Consider the following 20,913-nt stretch of genomic DNA (forward strand, 5'->3'; position numbering starts at 1 on the left):
CGGCCATATGTAACATCAGTGCAGGAGTCCCAAAAGTAAAACCGACAGCATAGGAGATTGAGAAGACCTATCTGCACTGCTAATCAATGGTTCCACCCCCAAACTAGCATGTTTCCTGTTTAATTCAAAAGTCACAAACAGAAAAATAAACACTTGTCTGATCTGATGAATCTGAATCTGATCAAAGTGGTCAACTGATTTACAAAAAAAAGCAATAACATTGAATAGCATTTCAAGCCACACACAGATTTGTATCGATCAAAATTTTGACAGTTCAGGGTTGCTCCGAATCATCTGATTCCAATCGGGTGTGCACGTGAATCAGAATTTCACTAAGTGTCTGCACACAGTCTGACAGTCTGGATGCCGCCTGGCGCGTGAGACTCTAGGCGCCACCCCATCCACAACTCACCAAACCAGTCAGGCCGGATGACCGTTTTCCTTTCAACCCTGAGATAATTCTCTCTTTCACAACACAACAAAATGCTACACCTCTTATTAGTATTTTTTCAATACCCCCCCCCCACACACTCACAAAGAACCCCTCTACCCACCTCCACCTCCACCCAACCCCCAGTACCCTTGACCTGCCCTGTCTCTCCCCTCCACCCTCATCCCTGCCGTGTGAGTCCATGGGCCCAGCTCAGCCCCATGTGTGTGTGTGTGTGTGTGTGTGTGTGTGTGTGTGTGTGTGTGTGTGTGTGTGTGTGTGTGTGTGTGTGTGTGTGTGTGTGTATCATCACACTGATCTAACGGCCGCACAGCTCAGAATAGCACAGCCAGCCCCTCAGGAGACGCTTCACCCTTTTAAGGTTTAATGCCGGCATTAGACAAAGGGGGACATAAAATACAGGCCTCCGCTCTCCTCCATATACAAGAAAGAAAAAGCCACGACAACCCTCACCTCACCTCCTATGAAAATAATGGTGCTGGACTGCTAGGAAAGTCTCTTAGCGCTTTTTTTTTCATAACCAATTTACTAAGAATGATTCCCAAAAAAAACAAGCCAAGCCTAGGAGGAGAGAAAAGAGAGAGAGAGAGAGAGAGAGAGAGAGAGAGAGAGAGAGAGAGAGAGAGAGAGAGGTGGGGGTGGGGGTGGCTAGAGAAAGAGAAAGAAGGAGAGAGAGCCAGAGAACAGGAGAGCAAGCAAAAGGAACCTTTCTATCGCAATTAATTCTGTTGAGGAGGTCTGTTGAAGCAGGCAGCTATTGAGGGTCTATTTATAGAAAGTGCTTCTAGAGGAGGGTGATGGGTGGAGGGTGGTGGAGGGTGGTGGAGGGTGGTGGGGGCTGTGATGCGGCCATGCAAATCCAAAGAAAGGGGTAAAAAGAGAAGAAGAAAAAACAAAGATGGCCCCTCTCTGCTCTCCTGTCCAGCACAGCAGCACCACATCCACATGGCAACATCCTGTTTGCTTCCGGACACACACACACACACACACACACACACACACACACGTCTTCCTTTCGTTTATGGTTTTACGTTTCCGACACAAGTTTCCAATACACAACACATCCAACACATTCTCTTTGTATCCTCTCTTTTTTACGTTATGCTCTCTTTCTCTCTCTCTTTCTCTCTCTCTTTCTCTCTTGCACATACAGTATAAAATGACAAATATACATTTGATTAGTTTTTTCTCTTGAAAAGTAAAAAGACAGAAAAAGATCAACTTTTCCACCTTACTCTTACACAGTAGTCTCTGATTTTAGGGTGTCTTAGTCTGGCTGCACAGTGACTTTTTTTCTCTCGCACAGACGTTCACACACACACACACACACACACACACACACACACACACATATACACATATACACACACACAAACAACCTTTTCGCTTTTTCGCTCATTAATGTCATTCTCATCCGAAAACACACGCAATACCTGCACAAACACAAAAGGCACCAACCTCCATTTCCCTTTTAATCCCTCCCCCTCTCTCTCTCCTCTCTCTCTCTCTCTCTCTCTCTCTCTCTCTCTCTCTCGCTCCCTCGCTCGCTCTCTCCCTCTCTCTCTTCCTCTCTCCCTCCCTCCCTAACCATAACAGCCCACCCAGACCCTGAGCTAGTGCGGTGTCTGTGTGTGTTGGGCTGGTAGCTAGGCTAGCTGGGCTTGTTTAGTGACAGTCAGTCAGTCAGTCCACATAAGGAGCATGTGGGAATACTCTATGGGGAGTGGCTGGAGTTAGTGATAGCTGTCTGCAGGGTTGCTGGATTTTTCCATGGAGGGCACATAATCATTAGCATTCCTCTTTAAGTATATTCCATGGAAACAACCCCCCACCCGCTCGCCTCATCCCCATGAAGGGCCCAAAATAGCGTTTTATTTGGTGAAATTATTTCTGCACTGCAATTCAGCCAGTGGGTGGAGGGTGTCTGACACCAACCATTAACTCAAACAACACACACACACACACACACACAAATTAAGGTTGGTACATTACCTATAACAACACATGCAAAAGGACTAGTGTGTTGCTTTCAAGAAAACTTGCATGTACACATGGCGCATACATACACATGTATATTGGTTATGTACAACACACACACACACACACAATGGAGAGTGACATGATCACTCAAAATAAATACACAGAAACACACACACACACACACACACACACACACACACACACACACCAAAGAGTGACATAGATCACTCAAAATAAATACACCTGCAGAAACACACACACACTCACATACACACACACACACACACACCAAAAGAGTGACATAGATCACTCAAAATAAATACACCTGCAGAAACACACACACAACATACACACACACACACACACACACACACACCAAAGAGTGACATAGATCACTCAAAATAAATACACCTGCAGAAACACACACACACTCACATACACACAGGTTTGGTACATTTTACTCAATTATTCTGTGGATATGCCAAATATTTATTACTGTAAGACCACCATAGTACCATATCATAGTACACTACATTGGCAGGGGGTTTAAACCCAATGTGGTTTTCTGTATATTCCTGAAAGCAAGTGATTCAGTGCTTGATGATGACCATCAGCAGGTGACTGTGTAGGCTTGGGTGGGAGCCAGTTAATGTGGTTAAGTATCTCTATGCTTAGTTAGCCCGCTAACCAATTACATAGACGTCTCTGGGCAGCGTAAAAAAAATCGACTGAGAGCAGACTATACCATAGACTTTAAAAGGATACGTCAGAAAAACAAACAAACAAACAAACAAACAAACACACAGACCAAACAAAAAACAAACAAATATTACCAACCAAAAAAAGAATTAGCTGTCATTCACTTCTACACTGCCTAGAGAAAAACAGCAGAGCTTTCTAGAAGAGCTGACACTCTGCTGTCTAGTTCTATTAGAGTTCCACGGAAAAAGGACTGGAATATGGAGTCCTGTTGCCACGAGGACAGGAATACACAATGCCCAGAAGAGTTCTCATTTTGGGGCGAACTTTCCCTTTAAGCTGACCAGAGCCACAGAGAAAGAGAGAGAGGGAGGGAGAGAGAGAGGGAGGGAGGGACAGAGAGAGAGAGAGAGAGAGAGAGAGAGGAGAGAGGAAGAGAGGCTTTAAAGGAGCTGAGGGTGGGGGGGGGGGGGCAGTCACAGTCTCAGTCAGTGCATTTGGTGAATACACACAGGGCTCCTGAATGACTGAGCGGATATAAAAGGCAGTGTGTGTAAGATGGGAGTGTGTGTAGAGACAGGACTAGAACATTATAGGGGTTTGAACACACACACACACACACACACACACACACACACACACACACAGCTCCTAACTTCTATTAGAGGATAAGTTTTGTAATTCAAAGTCCAGTAAAAAGTAAACACATTAGCATCACTCAGCACTTATACACGTACACACACTCTACTAAGTCATACACACACACACACACACACACACACACACACAACACACACACTAACGTCACTCGGCGCGTCCACGGATGGCTGCATTCACAGACAGTGACTCATCAGCGCAGTAATGAGAAACGGAGGAGGCTGGCAAGAGGGGCCTACTAACTCACCCTATGAACAACACACACACACACACACACACACACACACACACACACACACAGTACAAACACTGTAAAAACACCCCCATGCAGACATACAGTACACACACACAATCACGTTCTGTACAAAGAACCACAAATAAACACACACACACACACACACACACACACACACACTCACACACATAAAATTCTATAAATGAGGAAATTATAAACGGTAGGGAAAAAAACACCCAACACAAACAAACAGCCCTGGTGACACATGTTTTTTTTCTTCTTTTTTTTTTAAATGAGGTAGTCAGTCCCTCAGACGGAAACATTACCTCATACACCTTTGATCTCAGGATCACATCGACCTTGTCCTGCCTGACCTCACAGATGAGGCTGTTTTATTTTAACAATGCAGCACAGGGCTGGGACAGAGATGACAGAGTGAGTACAACAATAAAGACTCATCACCATCATCACCGTCACCACCGTAATCACCGTCACCAACAGCAGCAGCCCACAAGCACAGGCTCCAGGGCCCAGCGCTCCTGCTCACACACCCTCACTAGAGTGAGAGACCGCGGCTGGCCGGGGTGACCCAAGGTGAGGCCAGGCTCAACACCCCCCTCAGCTCGGCTCAGCTCTGCTCTGCTCGGCTACCAAAACACTCAGCTGGAAAGGTGTTCGAAAAACAAACACAACCATTTATATAGAAACAAGAGAGGAGAGAAAGACAACAAACACAGAGCTTTCAAAACAACACAAACAAGCAGAAGAAGGCGAAATTAGAGAGAAAAAAAACCTAAAAACAAAAACATACTTGACCCAGCCTCTCTTCTGCAGGTGGATGGCGAGGTGGGGGTGGGGTAGCGGGGTGTTGGGGGGGGGGTTGCCGAGCCATCAGTGGAATATTCTGCTCAAGTCTGTCGCGCTTGTCCACAAGTACCATATTATCACTCATAATAATGGGCTTACTGTGTTGGGCCCCAGTGCTGATTCCATGACATGCATAAGTAAACAGGAGAGCAGTGGAGTCATGCCTCTCCTCTCTCTCTCTCTCTCTCTCTTCTCCTCTCCTTCCTCTCTCTCTCTTCTCCTTTTCTCCTCTCTCTCTCTCTTCTCCACGGAACTAAAAATACCAGCGCTGCCCGCCAACAGCCCAGAGCTGGCACGGTGCGGATGGCAGGCAGATGGTAGAGCGCTCGCAGGGGCAGGGGAGCGCGGGGTGGGCATCACTCAACGGCAGGCCAGCCACTACAGTCAGTCACACATACACACACACACACACAGCAAAAGCAAACACACACACGCGCACACACACACAAAGCAAACACATACATGCATGCACACGTGCACACACACACGCACACACACACACACACACACACACACACACACAACTATAGAAGCTTGCATGCCACACACAAACAGACATGTGAACAGGGAGGCCCACATATGCATGCAGGCAGGCATGCAATCACCGATACACGCAAGCATATGACACACACATCGACACACTGCTACATGCACATACACAAATACAATCCCACACAAAAAAATGGTTCATGCTCTACTACACAGTCACAGTCACACACACATACACACACACACACACACACACACACACAGTGATTCATACTGGCTGAATAACAGCTTCTATTGTCCCTGAAAAGCTGGAAGGGACTAATGACACAGAAAAGTGAAGTGCATAAAAGTGTGTGTGTGAGTGTGTGTGTGTGTGTGTGTGTGTGTGTGACAGAGAAAAGGAGAGAGACAGTGTGAATGTGTATGTGAGGTTGTGGAGAGCTATGTGGAGTATTATGTACAGTACATAGGTCTGTAACCCAGTACACTACATGCATGTGGGGGGTTGAACACAGAACATTTCAGACAGGCTTCTGGTCAGACACCTAACACTGAGGATGGCAGAGACAGTTTCCAGTGATGGGGTGGGAGGCGAAGGGATTTGCCACAGTGATGAAAAGTGCAGGAAAGACAAGCCCACTGTTGACTAAGTGTAAGTAGATCTTGTATAAACAGAACCCAATGACAGAGTATACAGGCCAATGTGTTTGTTCGTGTTGTGTATGCATCTGTGTGTGTGTGTGTGTGCACCTATGTGAATGGGATTACAAAGAGAGAACAAAAACTAGCATTTTGTGGGTGAAAACGAGACTCTGTGTATACAGGACTGACTGTGTGTGTGGTATGTGTGTGTGTGTGTGTTGCTTGGGATGTGCTTCCTCTTGTTGTGGATCGACGCAAGACAGCCAGCCTTCCAGAAGAAATTCGATCCCAAACACCCCACCCCCTCCATCACCCATCCAGCCCACCCAAGGAGACAGACATGCACACATGTGCGTAAACACACACACATACACACACACATACACACAAAGGAATTATTCAAAAACACAACTTAACACAGGATCAGACACCCACATCAAACCCCGACTGAGCGCTCAGCGCCTCTGCCTACCTTTCATGAGGCACAGCGAGTGAGATAATCACCTTTACTGTGTCCCGTGCCAGAAACAACCCCTTACATGCAGTCCTGTTTGTCTGGTAACAATGCAAACCTCTATACGACACATCTGCCAAGGTGGTCTGTATATGCCACACAAGGCTAGGCAAGAGACTCTCCATATTACAGCTGTCTGTGTATGGGGCAGAAATATCAGCTTTTCGGGAGGAAGGGGTGCAGGGGGGGATTTTTGGGAGGGGGCTGGGTGGGGGTGGGTAATGTGTGTGTATGTGTGTGTATGGCCGAGAAAGAGAAAATTGTGTGTGTGTGTGTGTGTGTGTGTGTGTGTGTGTGTCTGTGTATGTGTATATGAGCTAGAAAAAGAGAATGTGTGTGTGTGTGTGTGTGTGTGTGTGTGTGTGTGTGTGTGATTGTGTGTATATGAGCTAGAAAAAGGGAATGTGTGTGTGTGTGTGTGTGATTGTGTGCGTGTGTGTGTGCGTGATTGTTTGCGTGTGTGTGTGTGTGTGCAGGCTGGGGCAGAGGGCAGGAGGTCGAGGGGGTGACAGATCCGCTGTCAGCAGTGCTCTGGCCTGGCCGGGAAGATGGATGGTCCGGCTGCTCGGCCTGCTGGGATAGATGATCGTCTGGATTCCAGGAGGAGTCCTCCGCCTCAACACCACCTCCCCTCCCCACCAGTCCTCCAACCCAATACCCCCATACCCCCATCAGGGGGGCCCCCAGGCCCCGCACCCCAACCCTCAGTGGAGTCCAGCCCTGGACACCTAACACCACCCCCTCCCCCAGACACTCAATTCCTCTACCAGCCCACACCAAAACCCCTCTGCACACAAAGGCCACCAATGGGATCGGTTACCCCTTTATCAATTACCAACGTGCTTAACCGCCATCGTCAATCAAATACTACTTTGGACTACGCCACATCTAATACAGAGAACCATTATATCAAATAACACAAGCTATTTTAAACTGTGAAAGGACAGCATTTAGCGTCTATGTTTGGGAGTGCTATGATAGTATCTGGAAATGAAGATTGATTTTCCAGTTTGTTCTGTTTGGACTACATCATCTACTAAAAAGAAAAGCTATATCAAATAGCACTAACTATTCTACATTGTTATAGAACAGCATTTAGCCACTACATTTGGGAATGCTACGGTCGTTTTTGGAAATGAAGACTGATTTGCAAGTCTCTTCAGTTTGGACTCAATAACATATCAGAAAAAGAAAAGCTATATCAAATAACACAAACTATTCTACACTGTGAAAGAATAGCGTTTAGCATCTACGTTTGGGAGCGCTGTGATAGCTTTTGGAAATCAGGAGTGATTTTTGAGCTTCTTCAATTTGGCTAGTGGTCTACCGAATCAGAGCCCTCGGAGGGTTCCGACTTCCCCGTGTGTGTGCCAGTGTGAGTGTGCGGCCAGGAAAGGCAGGCAGGCAACGCAGGAGCACCCGGCCGTTACCCAGGCCCCATCGCTTCAGCTGCAGCCTCATCAATCCTACTGCACAGCGCCAGATGGGCCTCAGCCTCGCAGCAAATAAACAAAACATCATCGTCAACAACAACAACTACAACAACGCATATGCAAACCCCTAAAATAGAAGTGTTCAACTGAAGACCAGAGACATTTTTTGGTTACTTCTTTTGCTCTTCTGTGTTGGGGTCGGAAAGGGTGTTGGTAGTGGATGGAGATTTTTTGAAGGCTTGAGACTTGAATGAGGGATGACCATGATCCCAGGATGACCAGACAATGACCCAGGTCTGCCTTGGGAATGACCTCAGTCTGGGCAGGGCTTGACCCCCGCCTGGCATAAGAATGACTTGAGGTTAACCCTTTGTTTGCTTTGGAGTGCGACAAGCAGCCCTAATGGCTATTCAGAGAAGGCTCACTCAAAGCGGTCAGCTGGAACAATAAATCCCAATAGAATTCATTGCAGGCAATTCACACACACCCCCCCCCCCAAAAAAAAAAAAAAAAAAAAAAAAAAACACACACACACACACACAAACGAACCCACAGATTTTTATAAATATATGCACACCCTCCCCACCAAAAATACTCAAACCAACATATAAATACACACAAGAGACTCACAGACGCTTACTGTACAAAGACACTCTCTCCCTCAAACACAAACACACACACGCACACTTACACATGCGGTCATCCATACATGTCCACTCCCGTCATGCCCTGCCCTTTGGCTGGAGCTTCTGAATGACATAACATTACCTCACTGCCATCCAGAGCCAGCAGTACCATCCCCGACCTGACACCACTAGTACCACACACACACACACACACACACACAAGCCTTCCCGGTTCACAATAAACATGGCAGCATTGTGGTTTCTGCAAGCTGTGAGAGTGTGTGTGTGTGTGTGTGTGCATGTATGTGTGAGCATGCATGTGTGTGAGTGAAAAAGCGCGAGAGCGAGGAGACAGAGGCGGAAAGAGAGAGAGAGAGAGAGAGAGAGAGAGAGAGAGAGAGAGAGAGAGAGAGAGAGAGAGAGAGATGGAGGAGAGGGAGGAGGGAAGTAGTTCAGTGTTACCTGCTTGTACCCAGCCTCACCCTCCCCCACCAACCTCAAGCGCCACCCCCACCCCGCAATTGTGTTCTGAATGCCTTCACAAACAAAAGGCTGTTTCACAGAGCTGGCAACCCTTTTGCACCCCTCTCTCTCTCTCTCTCTCTCTCTCTCTCTCTCTCTCTGGTAAATATCCTCTTGTCGTGTTAGAAACAGGGGGTTATAATTAACTGTGTGAGACGCCAGTCGGGTAAGGTTGGCACAATGCCAGCGGATCAGCCCTAATTACAGTATTCATTCTGTCAGGACTTCTCCTCGCTGCCCCGCCAACCAACCCACACACACATACACACACACACAAACACACACAAACACGCACACACACACTACATACACACACTTTATTCACAGCCAGACGACGACTAACTTGTCTTTAGCTCGCAGCCTAAATAAATGCTTCGTAGGATAGAAAAGCTCGCACTTTACAGCAAAACACAAACACTCGAGCGCCGTATATTTAGCTTCAAAAAGAACCTGGCACATTCGTTTGGGTAACACGAATACTCCCTGCTCTCAACACTTCACTTCTCTTCTGCTTGATAAGGGAACATAAAATAAGCATGGATTAAAAAAAAACATAAATAAAATTACATAAATAACTAAATAAATCAATTGCTCACTCTAGGCCTCCTGGAAAACAGTTCCCCTGAATAGGCCTCATTGTCATTCAAAACGGCCACTCGACGCACTTTAAAATGACGTGGAACAAAGAACTCATTTTTTACAGGTTTGTAAACACCCACTTTAATATGCAGCGGTTTCTGACCACTATGAAATATCTTGGAGAGCAGTTCAAAGGGCAGCTCCGCCCGGGGCGGCAGGGGTATTTACGTGCGCTCGCTGGCACCTACGGGCAGTTAGCTGAAAAGTGCGAGGCTATCAATGGTTCTTCTAATCCGTACAGGCATACACACTCACACACACACACACACACACACACACACACAAACACATTCCACTTGGACAGAGGAGGAGGAGTAAAGAGAGGGAGGGAGAGAGAGAGAGTTTTGAGGAGCAGAAGGGTCTCCTCAGAGAACGACCCGGACTGAATGGCGCTGAATGGCGAAGGTTCGGCAAACACTTCAGGGACTGATTATCAAACTAAGACCTCATTCACACACACACGCACACACACACACACACACACACACACACACACACACACACACACACGATACTGCTGTGGAAACAGCAGCTGTTGTTGCACTGATGGCTACAGTCAAGTTAAGAGGGGCCAGGGAGCCTGAGGGACTGGAAAGAAGTTAGCTAAGCAGGGGGGCAAACCACTCTATAGTTAAACAGCTTTTTTCTGTTACAACATTACAGCTCAGGTCTGAGAATATTCACATGAAAAACAAACACCATTTGAATGTCTGAAGTTCTAGCGCTGTGTCTTTTGCCAGCGTAGCAGGGACCAGAAAAGAAAAGAAACAGAAAAAGACAGCTGAGATCTAGCTGAGATCTATGCGTTCCAGTTGAAGAGGTTGAGTCACTGCAAGAGGCTATGTTTTTACAGATCAACACATCCTTATAAGTCCATGACTACTCCCTGTAGAAATCAGTTTGCTATCATTTTCATTTCGATAAAGAAGTAAATACAAAAATCAACGGTACCACAAACTTATGTCATGTTTACGGCCATGTTTAAATGTAAATATCAGCTCATTGACAGACAACATTGTCCAATATTCTACAGTGTTCTCACCACCTTTAAAGTTCAAACACTTAACCCCCCCTGGCTTTAGAAACGGCAAGCTTAATGTCTAAATATAGCAAATTATTTTAACCAGTAATCAGATTCAAGAAACATGTACTGTAAGCTATTGCACAAGCCCCTCAGAGACATTCTGTTCCACACACACTCACAACAGTTTTATTCATTATCATGGGCATGATATTAGAGTGTAGAAACAAGGAACATGTGTAAATACACTATCAGTTACCTTAAGCTGAACAAAAGTAGACCAATATGTGAGGTCAGACCTCCGATAGATAATGACCAATCAGCATTGATTAAAAAACACACAGCAACCAATCCTGAACTAGAAAAAAAAAAAAAGTCTCACAACACCAATCTGTAAAACAGTTCTCCACAAAGAGATATAGTGGCAGTTCAGCCAACATACTGTAAGTGCGACGACTACCCCACCACCACCACCACCACCCTACCCTGGTCACCCCCTCCGCTCCCTCCCCCCACACAGTAATTAAGGTAACTTTCCAGCAGCAGCAGCATCAAGGGATGAGGTTTCCCCCCCTGTCCCCTGGCGGAAGGAGCCCTTGATGTTTTGTACCTTGGGTACCGGGCCCGAGTCAGGAGTATCATTTTTCTCCCACTCACAGAGCTCTGAGGAGTGGGGCCTCTCAGCCAAAACCCCCAGCACGATTCATTTAGTAACGGCTTATTAAGCGCAGACATAAATTGCAGGCCTGGACGTTTTAAATGGAAAAGAAGCCTGATTTATTGGAGTGCCGGAGACAAAACAGGTTTCTATTTTCCATTTATTCATCAACACTCTATGGGAGGGGTAGCTCACGAGGAATTCGCATAGACAAAAAGAGGGATCAGGGAGCGCACAGAGAGGAAAAAAAAGGAGAGAGAGGGGGGAGGGAGAGGTAGAGAGAGAAGAGAGGAAGAGTGAGAGAGGAGTGAGAAAGGGAGGAGAAGACAGCACTAGATAGCACTAGTAGGGCAACACTTAGTTTTCACCCTCCATAAACTGTAGATAAATGTATTCAAAAAACACATATTCAGACTGGAAAAGATCCTGTGTAAAAAAGTTGCAAAAGAGACTAGTTTTGTGCACGTCATTGGCCAAATGGAATTAACTTAGGCCCAAGATCCTGCAGTGGCTGCTGAAGAAAACTTCTATTCAATACAACATGACAGTGAACTTGAAATGAAGACAAAAAAAAAAAGATCCTTTCAATCTAGTCGCTGATCTGACCAGCACGGCCGCTTGGGCCTGTCAGACGCGTATCATCAGATATGGTAATACGACCAAATCGGATCCGCTGCGCTGTGTTTGGGTAAACAGAAAAGGTGTCCTGGCTTTAACGGCTCTGTGCGCATCGGCAGGCTTCCGCTCGCGCGGAGCCTGACCTCCAAGACAGACGCGATCCGGTCGGCACTGGCCGAAGCAGACACGGCCAGTCATGCAGGAAGAACATTCCCTAAAAGGACAGAGCGTTCGGACAGGACAGCAGGCTGCCGCTGGACTTCCTTGGACCCCCCCCTCGATCTCTTTTGCCCTCGTCCATAAAATCAGCTCGGAGACAATCATTGACTAAATTGGGCAGAAATAATAGAGAGGGGAACTCCATGGCTAGGAGAAAGGAGGGGGGGGGGGGGGTTTGGTGCAGGTTGATGACCTCGTGGAAAGAAATGGCCCAGTCCAAAATGACACCTCAAGGAACCAGCTGTTGAGTTGAACCACACACACACACACACACACACACACACACTCGCGCACACATACACGCAAACACACACACCAAAAAATGCAGACAACCCATGTCTAATGGAAAAGGGGGGGGGCAGGGGAGAGAGAAAAAAAGAAACGAGCTGTCTTGTAAAAGAACAACCGCCTACATTTATTAACGGCGAGGCTCAAACTTAATTTATTAAAAATGGCAGCGACTGCGGAATGAGATCACAGAAATACAGGCTCCCTTCAAGAGACACGACACCTTCCCCCCCCCCCCACCCCCCCTGTGCTCCCCAACCGTACCCACGTGGCCCAAAGCATTTCCTCTTACAGTGACAGGGTTCAAGTCCTCCTCCTCCTCCTCCTCCTCCTCCTCCTCCTCCTCCTCCTCCTCCTCCTCCTCCTCCTCCTCCTCCTCCTCCTCCTCCTCCTCCTCCTCCTCCTCCTCCTCCTCCTCCTCCTCCTCCTCCTCCTCCTCCTCCTCCTCCTCCTCCTCCTCCTCCTCCTCCTCCTCCTCCTCCTCCTCCTCCTCCTCCTCCTCCTCCTCCTCCTCCTCCTCCTCCTCCTCCTCCTCCTCCTCCTCCTCCTCCTCCTCCTCCTCCTCCTCCTCCTCCTCCTCCTCCTCCTCCTCCTCCTCCTCCTCCTCCTCCTCCTCCTCCTCCTCCTCCTCCTCCTCCTCCTCCTCCTCCTCCTCCTCCTCCTCCTCCTCCTCCTCCTCCTCCTCCTCCTCCTCCTCCTCCTCCTCCTCCTCCTCCTCCTCCTCCTCCTCCTCCTCCTCCTCCTCCTCCTCCTCCTCCTCCTCCTCCTCCTCCTCCTCCTCCTCCTCCTCCTCCTCCTCCTCCTCCTCTATCCTCCGACTGCATTTTTTTTCCTCTTCTACTCCCTCCCTCTACAACTCCCTCCCGTCATCTCCTCTCCTCCCCCTCTCGTCTCCCCCCCCCCCCTCCTCCTCCTCCTCCTCCTCACGGCTCCAGGCCCCTGGGTCTGCCCTGGCCCGTGGAAATGGAGGGAGGCTTCTCACCTCTGGAGTGTTTTTCTTGAACTCTCGGCTCTGGTCGATGAGCTTTTTCCTGGACTGCTCGCTCTCATCCTGTCGGTTGGCCAGCACTGCGGCGGTGGCATCCAGTTCTTTCTGCAATCGGACAGACAGGCAGAGACAGAGAGAGAGAAAGAGAGAGAGAGAGAGAGAGGGAGGGATGGAGGGAGAGAGAGAGGTATTAGAAAACAGTAGCTGACTTCTCCATCTAGATCTGAGCAAACAAGAGCCTACACAGCAATGAAAAAGAAAACCACTTACAAACTCACTTGCCCGATGGTGCAGAACATACACACATACACACACACACTCACAAAAATAAGATTTCCACTCAGAAACGACAGCGCATAAACCAACATAGGAAAGTTACCCAATACGGGCCACACGCACTATTGTTGCCACGCCATTTGTCACAAACTTTCCATATTACTTCACACTGGTTAAATACTACAAAGGATTAAGGACATTTAGTTCATTATGCAAACCGACCTGAACAGTGTGGCTGCAACTTCAACATTTTTGTCTGATTTATTCAGGAGTTCCATATATAATTCATCTATTCTATCACGCCATTATCTTGACACCGAGAGGGCTGGGACTCTGTCACACTAAAATAATCTAGTGCACTTGCCCCACACTACACAGCCCAGCTCTGTTTTTTTTACCAAGATATATTTCTTCTGGTGAGAAACAAAAAGATAAAATACGGCAAGAGAGTATGGACAAATAAATAATTATAACAAAGACATATTTCAGAGCAAAATATTCCACATTTAGACTTAAGTATGGAAACAGTTATAAAACGGGGAGACAAATCAGCATTGCACTGACAAAGACATCATGCTGCCATTTTCAGACTCACGCTAGCTAGCCAAAGCTCCCGCTCAGCGAGAACACCAAGAGAGCAAGTAGGCCATGACTGGCCCACATCCAGCCCGAATCAGGCACTCTCTGAGGAGGCGTGGTGTTCCTAACGGCTGACCGCAAACTTAGGGGGAGATAAAAGAGCTCTTCAATACCATACCCACAACAGAAGGCATTTAGTAAACATGTTCACAGCCAAAATGGCTTTCTGAAAATGAGGATCTTAATATGAAACACTGCTGGTCTTGTGAGGGAGAGAGAGAGAGAGAGAGAGAGAGAGAGAGAGAGAGGGAGAGAGGGAGAGAGAGGGAGAGAGAGAGAGAGAGGCTTCAACTGTGCTCCACTGTAAAACTACAGACGGCTGGCTAGGCATTCTCAAAGCTGAAGTGACAGCAGCTGAAACACACTCGAGTTCCGTTACCGGGCACCAATACAGACTAGAGACGGTCCAGGGCAGTGTCTGCCTTAACATGGAGGGGGAAAAGCCTCAACCTGCTTTTCCTCCAAACTACATGAGACTGTGTGTGTGTGTGTGTGTGTGTGTGTGTGTGTGTGTGTGTGTGTGTGTGTGTGTGTGTGTGTGTGTGTGTGTGTGTTAGTGTATGTGTGTGAGTGTGTGTTGACATCTGGGAACCAGATGCAAAGAACAAATCAAGTTAATTAGGTTGGAGCTCAGCCTGCCAGACTCCCCAAACCTCTAGCTCAGTAAGTGTGGGTCCGGAGAGTGAACCGCTACCACAAGCCTGTCCAGCTTTCATCTCTCTGTCTCTGTCTGTCTGCCTCGTTCTCTTTCCCTCCATCTCTCTCTCTGTCCCCCTCTCCCTCTCTTTCTCCCCCTCTCTGTCTCCACCTTTCTTGTTCTTCGTCTCCCGCTCACTCTTTATACCTCCGTGTCTCCCTCTCTATCCCTCTATCATGCTGTCTCTCTCTCTTCCAGTCTCCAGCCCCCTCTGATTACTGCTCTTCCTCACATCCCTCAGCCACAGCGAGCTGGGCCGTCCTCCCCTCCAATCCCAACACGTCTCTCGGAGCGAATGCTCAAACACACAACAAACACACTCACACACACACAACAAATACAAACACACACACACACACACACACACACACACACACACAACAAATACAACAAACACACACACACACACACACACACATATACACACACACAACACATGCACACACACAGACACACCACGAGAGAGAGAGAGAGAGAGAGAGAGAGAGAGAGTGAGGTTTTGATAACTCATATTCTGGTGCACAACAGGCCAACGAACAACAAATAAAAAACAAATAAAGAAGGCCACTGCCCAAACAGACAGTTTTTAGCTTTATGATCGGATGACAGACTGTTGTGGTGGTATCTGTGTCCAGGCATCCTGCAGTGCCATGTGTTCCCCCCCAAAAAGCTGTCCAGGCTCTACCCAGCCGCACGCACCAGGGAGAGAGAGAGAGAGAGAGAAAGAAAGAAAGAAAGAAAGAGAGACAGAGAAGGGAGGATCTCTTCCAGTCTACACTGCTGGGTAAATGTTTTAAACACAAACACACACACACACACTTCAGGCCTGCCAGAAACCAGCCATTTCTGATAATGGCATTCCTGCATTTGGCATAATGTTTGGTGATAATTATATGAAAATGGTTTCTTATTTGCCTGATTACTGTTTACCACGGAGTGCCACAGCTGAAATAAGCATCTAATGTGTCGTCCTTGTCAGTGTCTCATCTAGATATGGTCTCATTGCCAAATGCAAACTAATGAGCCATATTTGGTGAACAATCCTGGACAGATTTCTTATTCTACAGCTCACAATCTGTCAAGATTATGTGGTCGATTGAACCGTCTTAGTTGAATCGTAGTCGGCTCATTCCATTCCCATTTACCATTTAGCTCCAAGAGGACGCCAGTGAAGCTAAGTTGTCTTTCATAATGCTCAATGAGAGCATCATGATTATTGTCAATCAATGTTTAGGTCATTGACAGATATTTACACATATACAAATTATTCTTTCCAACTGATTAGATTAGAATATGACTAAGTATCTTAATTATCTAAATATCTTACTTGCAAATGCACGTCCAACCTACCCAACAGAGCCACTGTCTGGACCCACGTCCAGAGTTCACCATGACTGCTGACACAGACCTCAGCCTTCTTCCCTCCTCTCACCATGACGGGGCTGCTCTCTCTCTCTCTCTCTCTCTCTCTCTCTCTCTCACACACACACACACACACACACAAACATGAAAACACACACACACACACACACACACACACCCCAAGCCCCTCACAAGTTAACACTCTTGACACTGATTAGCAGATGCTGCTGTTATAAGCCCATTAAAGCCTGTGATTTGGCTAATCACCTCTTTGATTAACCAAGAGAGGCTTGTGAATCCTGAACGACTGAAACTCGAGGAAGCCCTGCTGTCTGCACACGCATCGACTGGGGGGATGAACGACTGGATCAAAAGATTTCAGATTCAACCCCACCACCCTTCCACCATGCCACCCCCGGCCCCCTGCCAACATCTCACCTCTGCCCTCTTCTAATTTTCCATTACCACTCAATCACTTCATCCCAGTAAACAGACGACTTCACGCAGGCGGTTGCTCAATAGCAGACGAACGGCTCGAAAGCTTTCCCTCTAACACGGTTGGCTATTTGTGTTGATAGCGAGGGTTTATCATTATTGGTGATTTTCCTTGTTCCTCAGTCCACTGTGTTGTTTACGATTGAGTATCTCGGCATCTCAGTATTTATGTAAAAACCCTCATCTTCTATTCCCCTCCTCTTCAAACTCTTAAATTGCATTAACATAAAGGTAGAATATTTCTCTATTCTAAAGTATGTACAAACTGTACATTTTCTTGTTAAAAGTCACTTGAACTATTTTTAAACTGTTTTATTTCTTATTTTATTTCTGGCAAAAAAATCAGTTAAAAGTTACAAACACCCATGTATATAAGTATACAGTAGATTATTCTTATACCACCATGGTATAAGTCTACTTGGGTGAGGCAGTATTTACAAAGCTATTATTGGTAAACTCCCAGATTATCTCTGTTGACACTTTTAATGGTGTACATATCTAATTATGGGATATCACTGAATGAATAGCCTACTTGGTGTACACCACACTGTATCTTCACAGTCTGTGAGTAAATGACTGCTTTGAGGGCTCTATGGAACAGAAATGTTCATTCGCACACCTTGGAATTTGTTTTTTTTTCTCACACCTGAACCTAACCTAACCTTACACTATTGTACATTAAAACCTGAGGAATCATTTTTATTGCACAGCATGTGTCAGCATGCTTGTGGACTGTTTTGACTGAAGTTCGCATGATGGCAAATTCACCTGCACAAATAAGACAAAAAGAATATCTGCACCATGGAAAAAAGAGGGACAACCAACATCTTAATAGAAAAAGGAAGTCAGGCTTATTTATAGAGAACCACTCCCCAAACGGACGGCCTTATCACCATTAATTCATCAAGAAAATGGACTAGCTCATCTCCTCTGTCTGGCGTTTGGGTTAAGAACATTAACAGTGACCATGTGACGAGTATCCAGACAGGTACCCCCAGGGCACAGAGCCACAGTGTCCAAAAACACTCACAAGCCGTTCCTCCTCCGCCTCCTATTTCAGTTACAGATGGACTAATCAGACGGTTCGGCCCATCACACACCCAAGAGCACGTGAATACAATATAACAATTTACCCCTGTGCCTTTCCCACAGTGCCACGGTCTGTCCCTATCAACTGCAATACACCCTGGTCTGTACCTCTCTCCACACACACCAAACCAAACACACACGTACACACACACACACAAACACACACACACACTTTAGTCAGTACGAGAAACAGAGAAAGAAGGAGAGCAAGAGAGGGAGTCATTTGGATGAAGGAGCAAATTGTTCTCCATAATGGCTTTATAATTTTCCTAATGGAAGAATTCTGCTGGCTCAGTCCACGGCGCTTGTCTTAGTTAATTTCTTCAGTAGTAAACGCTGATGGAACAGATTACGGCGCTCCCTTGAGAGAGGGCCGTGCCAGATGCTATCAGCTGCATATGTAGAGCGGGGAGGGCGGCCGGCAGGAGAGCGAGGGGGGGTGGGTAGGGTGAGTGTGTGTGTGTGTGTGTGTGTGGGGTGGTACTGAGGGAGCTGTTTCTCCACGCCTGCCTTAACAGATCTGTCTGCATCTCTAGCCGCCACTAGAGAGAAGAAGAAGAAGAAGGAGAAGAAGAAAAAAAAAGAAGAAAAGTCCCCCCACAGGTTCAGCTTGAGGGGGGAGAGGACAGGGAGGCGACTGAGCAGGAGGGCAAAGCACAAATATTTTTGCAGACTCAGAGGTGTAAATTATTTACAGAATAGGAGCTACATCACGGACATGATTCAATTTTGGAACAGGGCGGAGAACGAGAAAAGTCTCCAAGACTAAGGTCTCATTGTTCCAGAGCGATGACTGCCTGGTGTCCTGCTGGTCCATTGCACCTCTTTAAGTGATAACGTCAATTACACAAATCAACACTGAGCATATACTCAAGTTGAAATGAGTTGGCTAATCATTTTTCATTTTTTTTTAGTATACTAAACTAAAAAACTAGTGTGCCAAAGCTGCAGTAGACTCTGGCCCCTCTGTTCACTCTAGAAATTCCCTCAGCCACTTGACCCCTGTACGTATTGATTTGACATCAGCACTACATGAAACTGATTTGTTCCTTCACACAGACTGGAGTAACAAGTAGGTTTGTCAGCCTAAGGGAGCAACTCCACCGTACAAGGCAAAAAATAAAAAATAAAGTAAATGCCTACCCCTTCAAATATTCTGCTGCTGCTTAACCGAACTCAGCTCTGAGTGCTCTAATCTATTTTGCATTCGAAGAGAACAGCTACCAAAGGCCTTATCAGAGCTGCTCTCCAGATAATGGGCTACTGGCATTTAGAACAAACCCTCTCTCTTTTTTTTTTTTTTGGACGCCGACTTATCTCGCCGAACCCTCGATTATGACTCGGAGTTTACACAAGATCGAGCCACACCGAGGGCCCGATAAACACCTCGTAACGGAGGAAAGGGTGGTGTGGCTGTGAGAGAGCAACCTTGCTGCGCCGTCCCCATAAATTCCAGCTGACCTTTTAAGATATCGTCTGGCGACCCTGGAGTGCTGGGGCATTACTCAGGGCTTGGGCCCCCAAAAAGATGCTCTATGGCTGGACTGGAGAGGGGGGTGGGGTGGGGGAGCTCTTGGCTTGTTTGGCTCCCAGGCGCTTGGCTGCGTAAGCTGCCTGGCATAAATCAGGGCGGCAGTTTAACATATGCTGCGAGGGGGAATCACATTATCAACGCTCTCTAATAAGCCTGCTGATGTCCCGGGCCAGCCTGTGAGTGACAGCCTAATAGACAAATGAATCACATGCCAGACAAGAGAGAGAAGCACAGAGAGGAGGACAAGACCCGACAAGGCAAGAGCAGCAAGTGAGGAGAGGAGTGGGTGAGGAGAAGGTGAGGAAGAAGGAAACAGAGAGAAAAGAGAGAGGGATAAGCAAAGCCGGGCTTGTAACCGGACTTGTAGCCGGGCTTGTAACCGGAGGGTTGCCGGTTCGAACCCTGACCAGTAGGAAGCGGCTGAAGTGCCCTTGAGCAAGGCACCTAACCCCTCACTGCTCCCAGAGCGCCGCTGTTGTTGCAGGCAGCTCACTGCGTCGGGATTAGTGTGTGCTTCACCTCACTGTGTGTTCACTGTGTGCTGAGTGTGTTTCACTAATTCACGGATTGGAATAAATGCAGAGACCAAATTTCGCTCACAGGATCAAAAGAGTATATATACTTATATACTTATACGTATACAAAAGAAAGGGAAGAGAAGAGGCAAGAAGAAGAGAGGAGAGGAGGAGGAGACGCAGACAGAGAAAAAAAGACAAATAAAAGTAGACCAGAGTGGCATTGACGCAAGAAAGGAGAGCACAAGGAAGCAGACAGACACGCGTCTGTCGTTCACCCACTCCTCTGGCCGCAGTTACGCACCCACACCACAGTTTGCATTCATTGACTTTTCAAAAACGTAAGTCTCTCTCGGAGTTCAGTAAGTACTGTGTTTGTTCAACTCTCACGAATGAATGAACAGAAAAGCCAAACCAGACATCAGTTTATTCCAATTATGCCAATATGCAATTATGATGCATGTGTATGGTAATGCAAGCAATGGCTCATTGACAAACAACAATGTTGTAGCTGTTGACAGAGGAAACCACTCCCTCGTACTGGTGGGAATAAAAGGTTGGTCTTTATGGAGGTGAATTCCAACATACTGCTCATTCAAATGCACCCAGAGTGGGCAACAGAACGAGGGAAGAAAAGAGAGAGAGAAGAAAAAAAACCCCACACCAACCCCAAAACGTTTCAGCATAACAACGTCCTTTCAGAATTGACCAAGGCATATCGGATTTCTGATGTGCCGATAAGGTTCACCATGAAACAGTT

The 20,913-nt window shown here is 46.9% G+C and overlaps 1 protein-coding gene across 1 annotated transcript in view; it reads right to left on the bottom strand.

Annotated features, from left to right (window-relative positions):
- cux1a (cut-like homeobox 1a) overlaps positions 1-20,913 on the bottom strand; it is a 109,143-nt gene that overhangs the window by 66,123 nt on the left and 22,107 nt on the right. Inside the window, exon 2 of the mRNA XM_048230296.1 lies at positions 13,541-13,651. Within this exon, the coding sequence (XP_048086253.1) occupies positions 13,541-13,651 (111 nt within the window). The remainder of the gene's footprint in view (positions 1-13,540; positions 13,652-20,913) is intronic.

The sequence above is a fragment of the Alosa alosa genome, chromosome 2 (assembly GCF_017589495.1).
Source record: "Alosa alosa isolate M-15738 ecotype Scorff River chromosome 2, AALO_Geno_1.1, whole genome shotgun sequence".
Taxonomy (NCBI): domain Eukaryota; kingdom Metazoa; phylum Chordata; class Actinopteri; order Clupeiformes; family Clupeidae; genus Alosa; species Alosa alosa.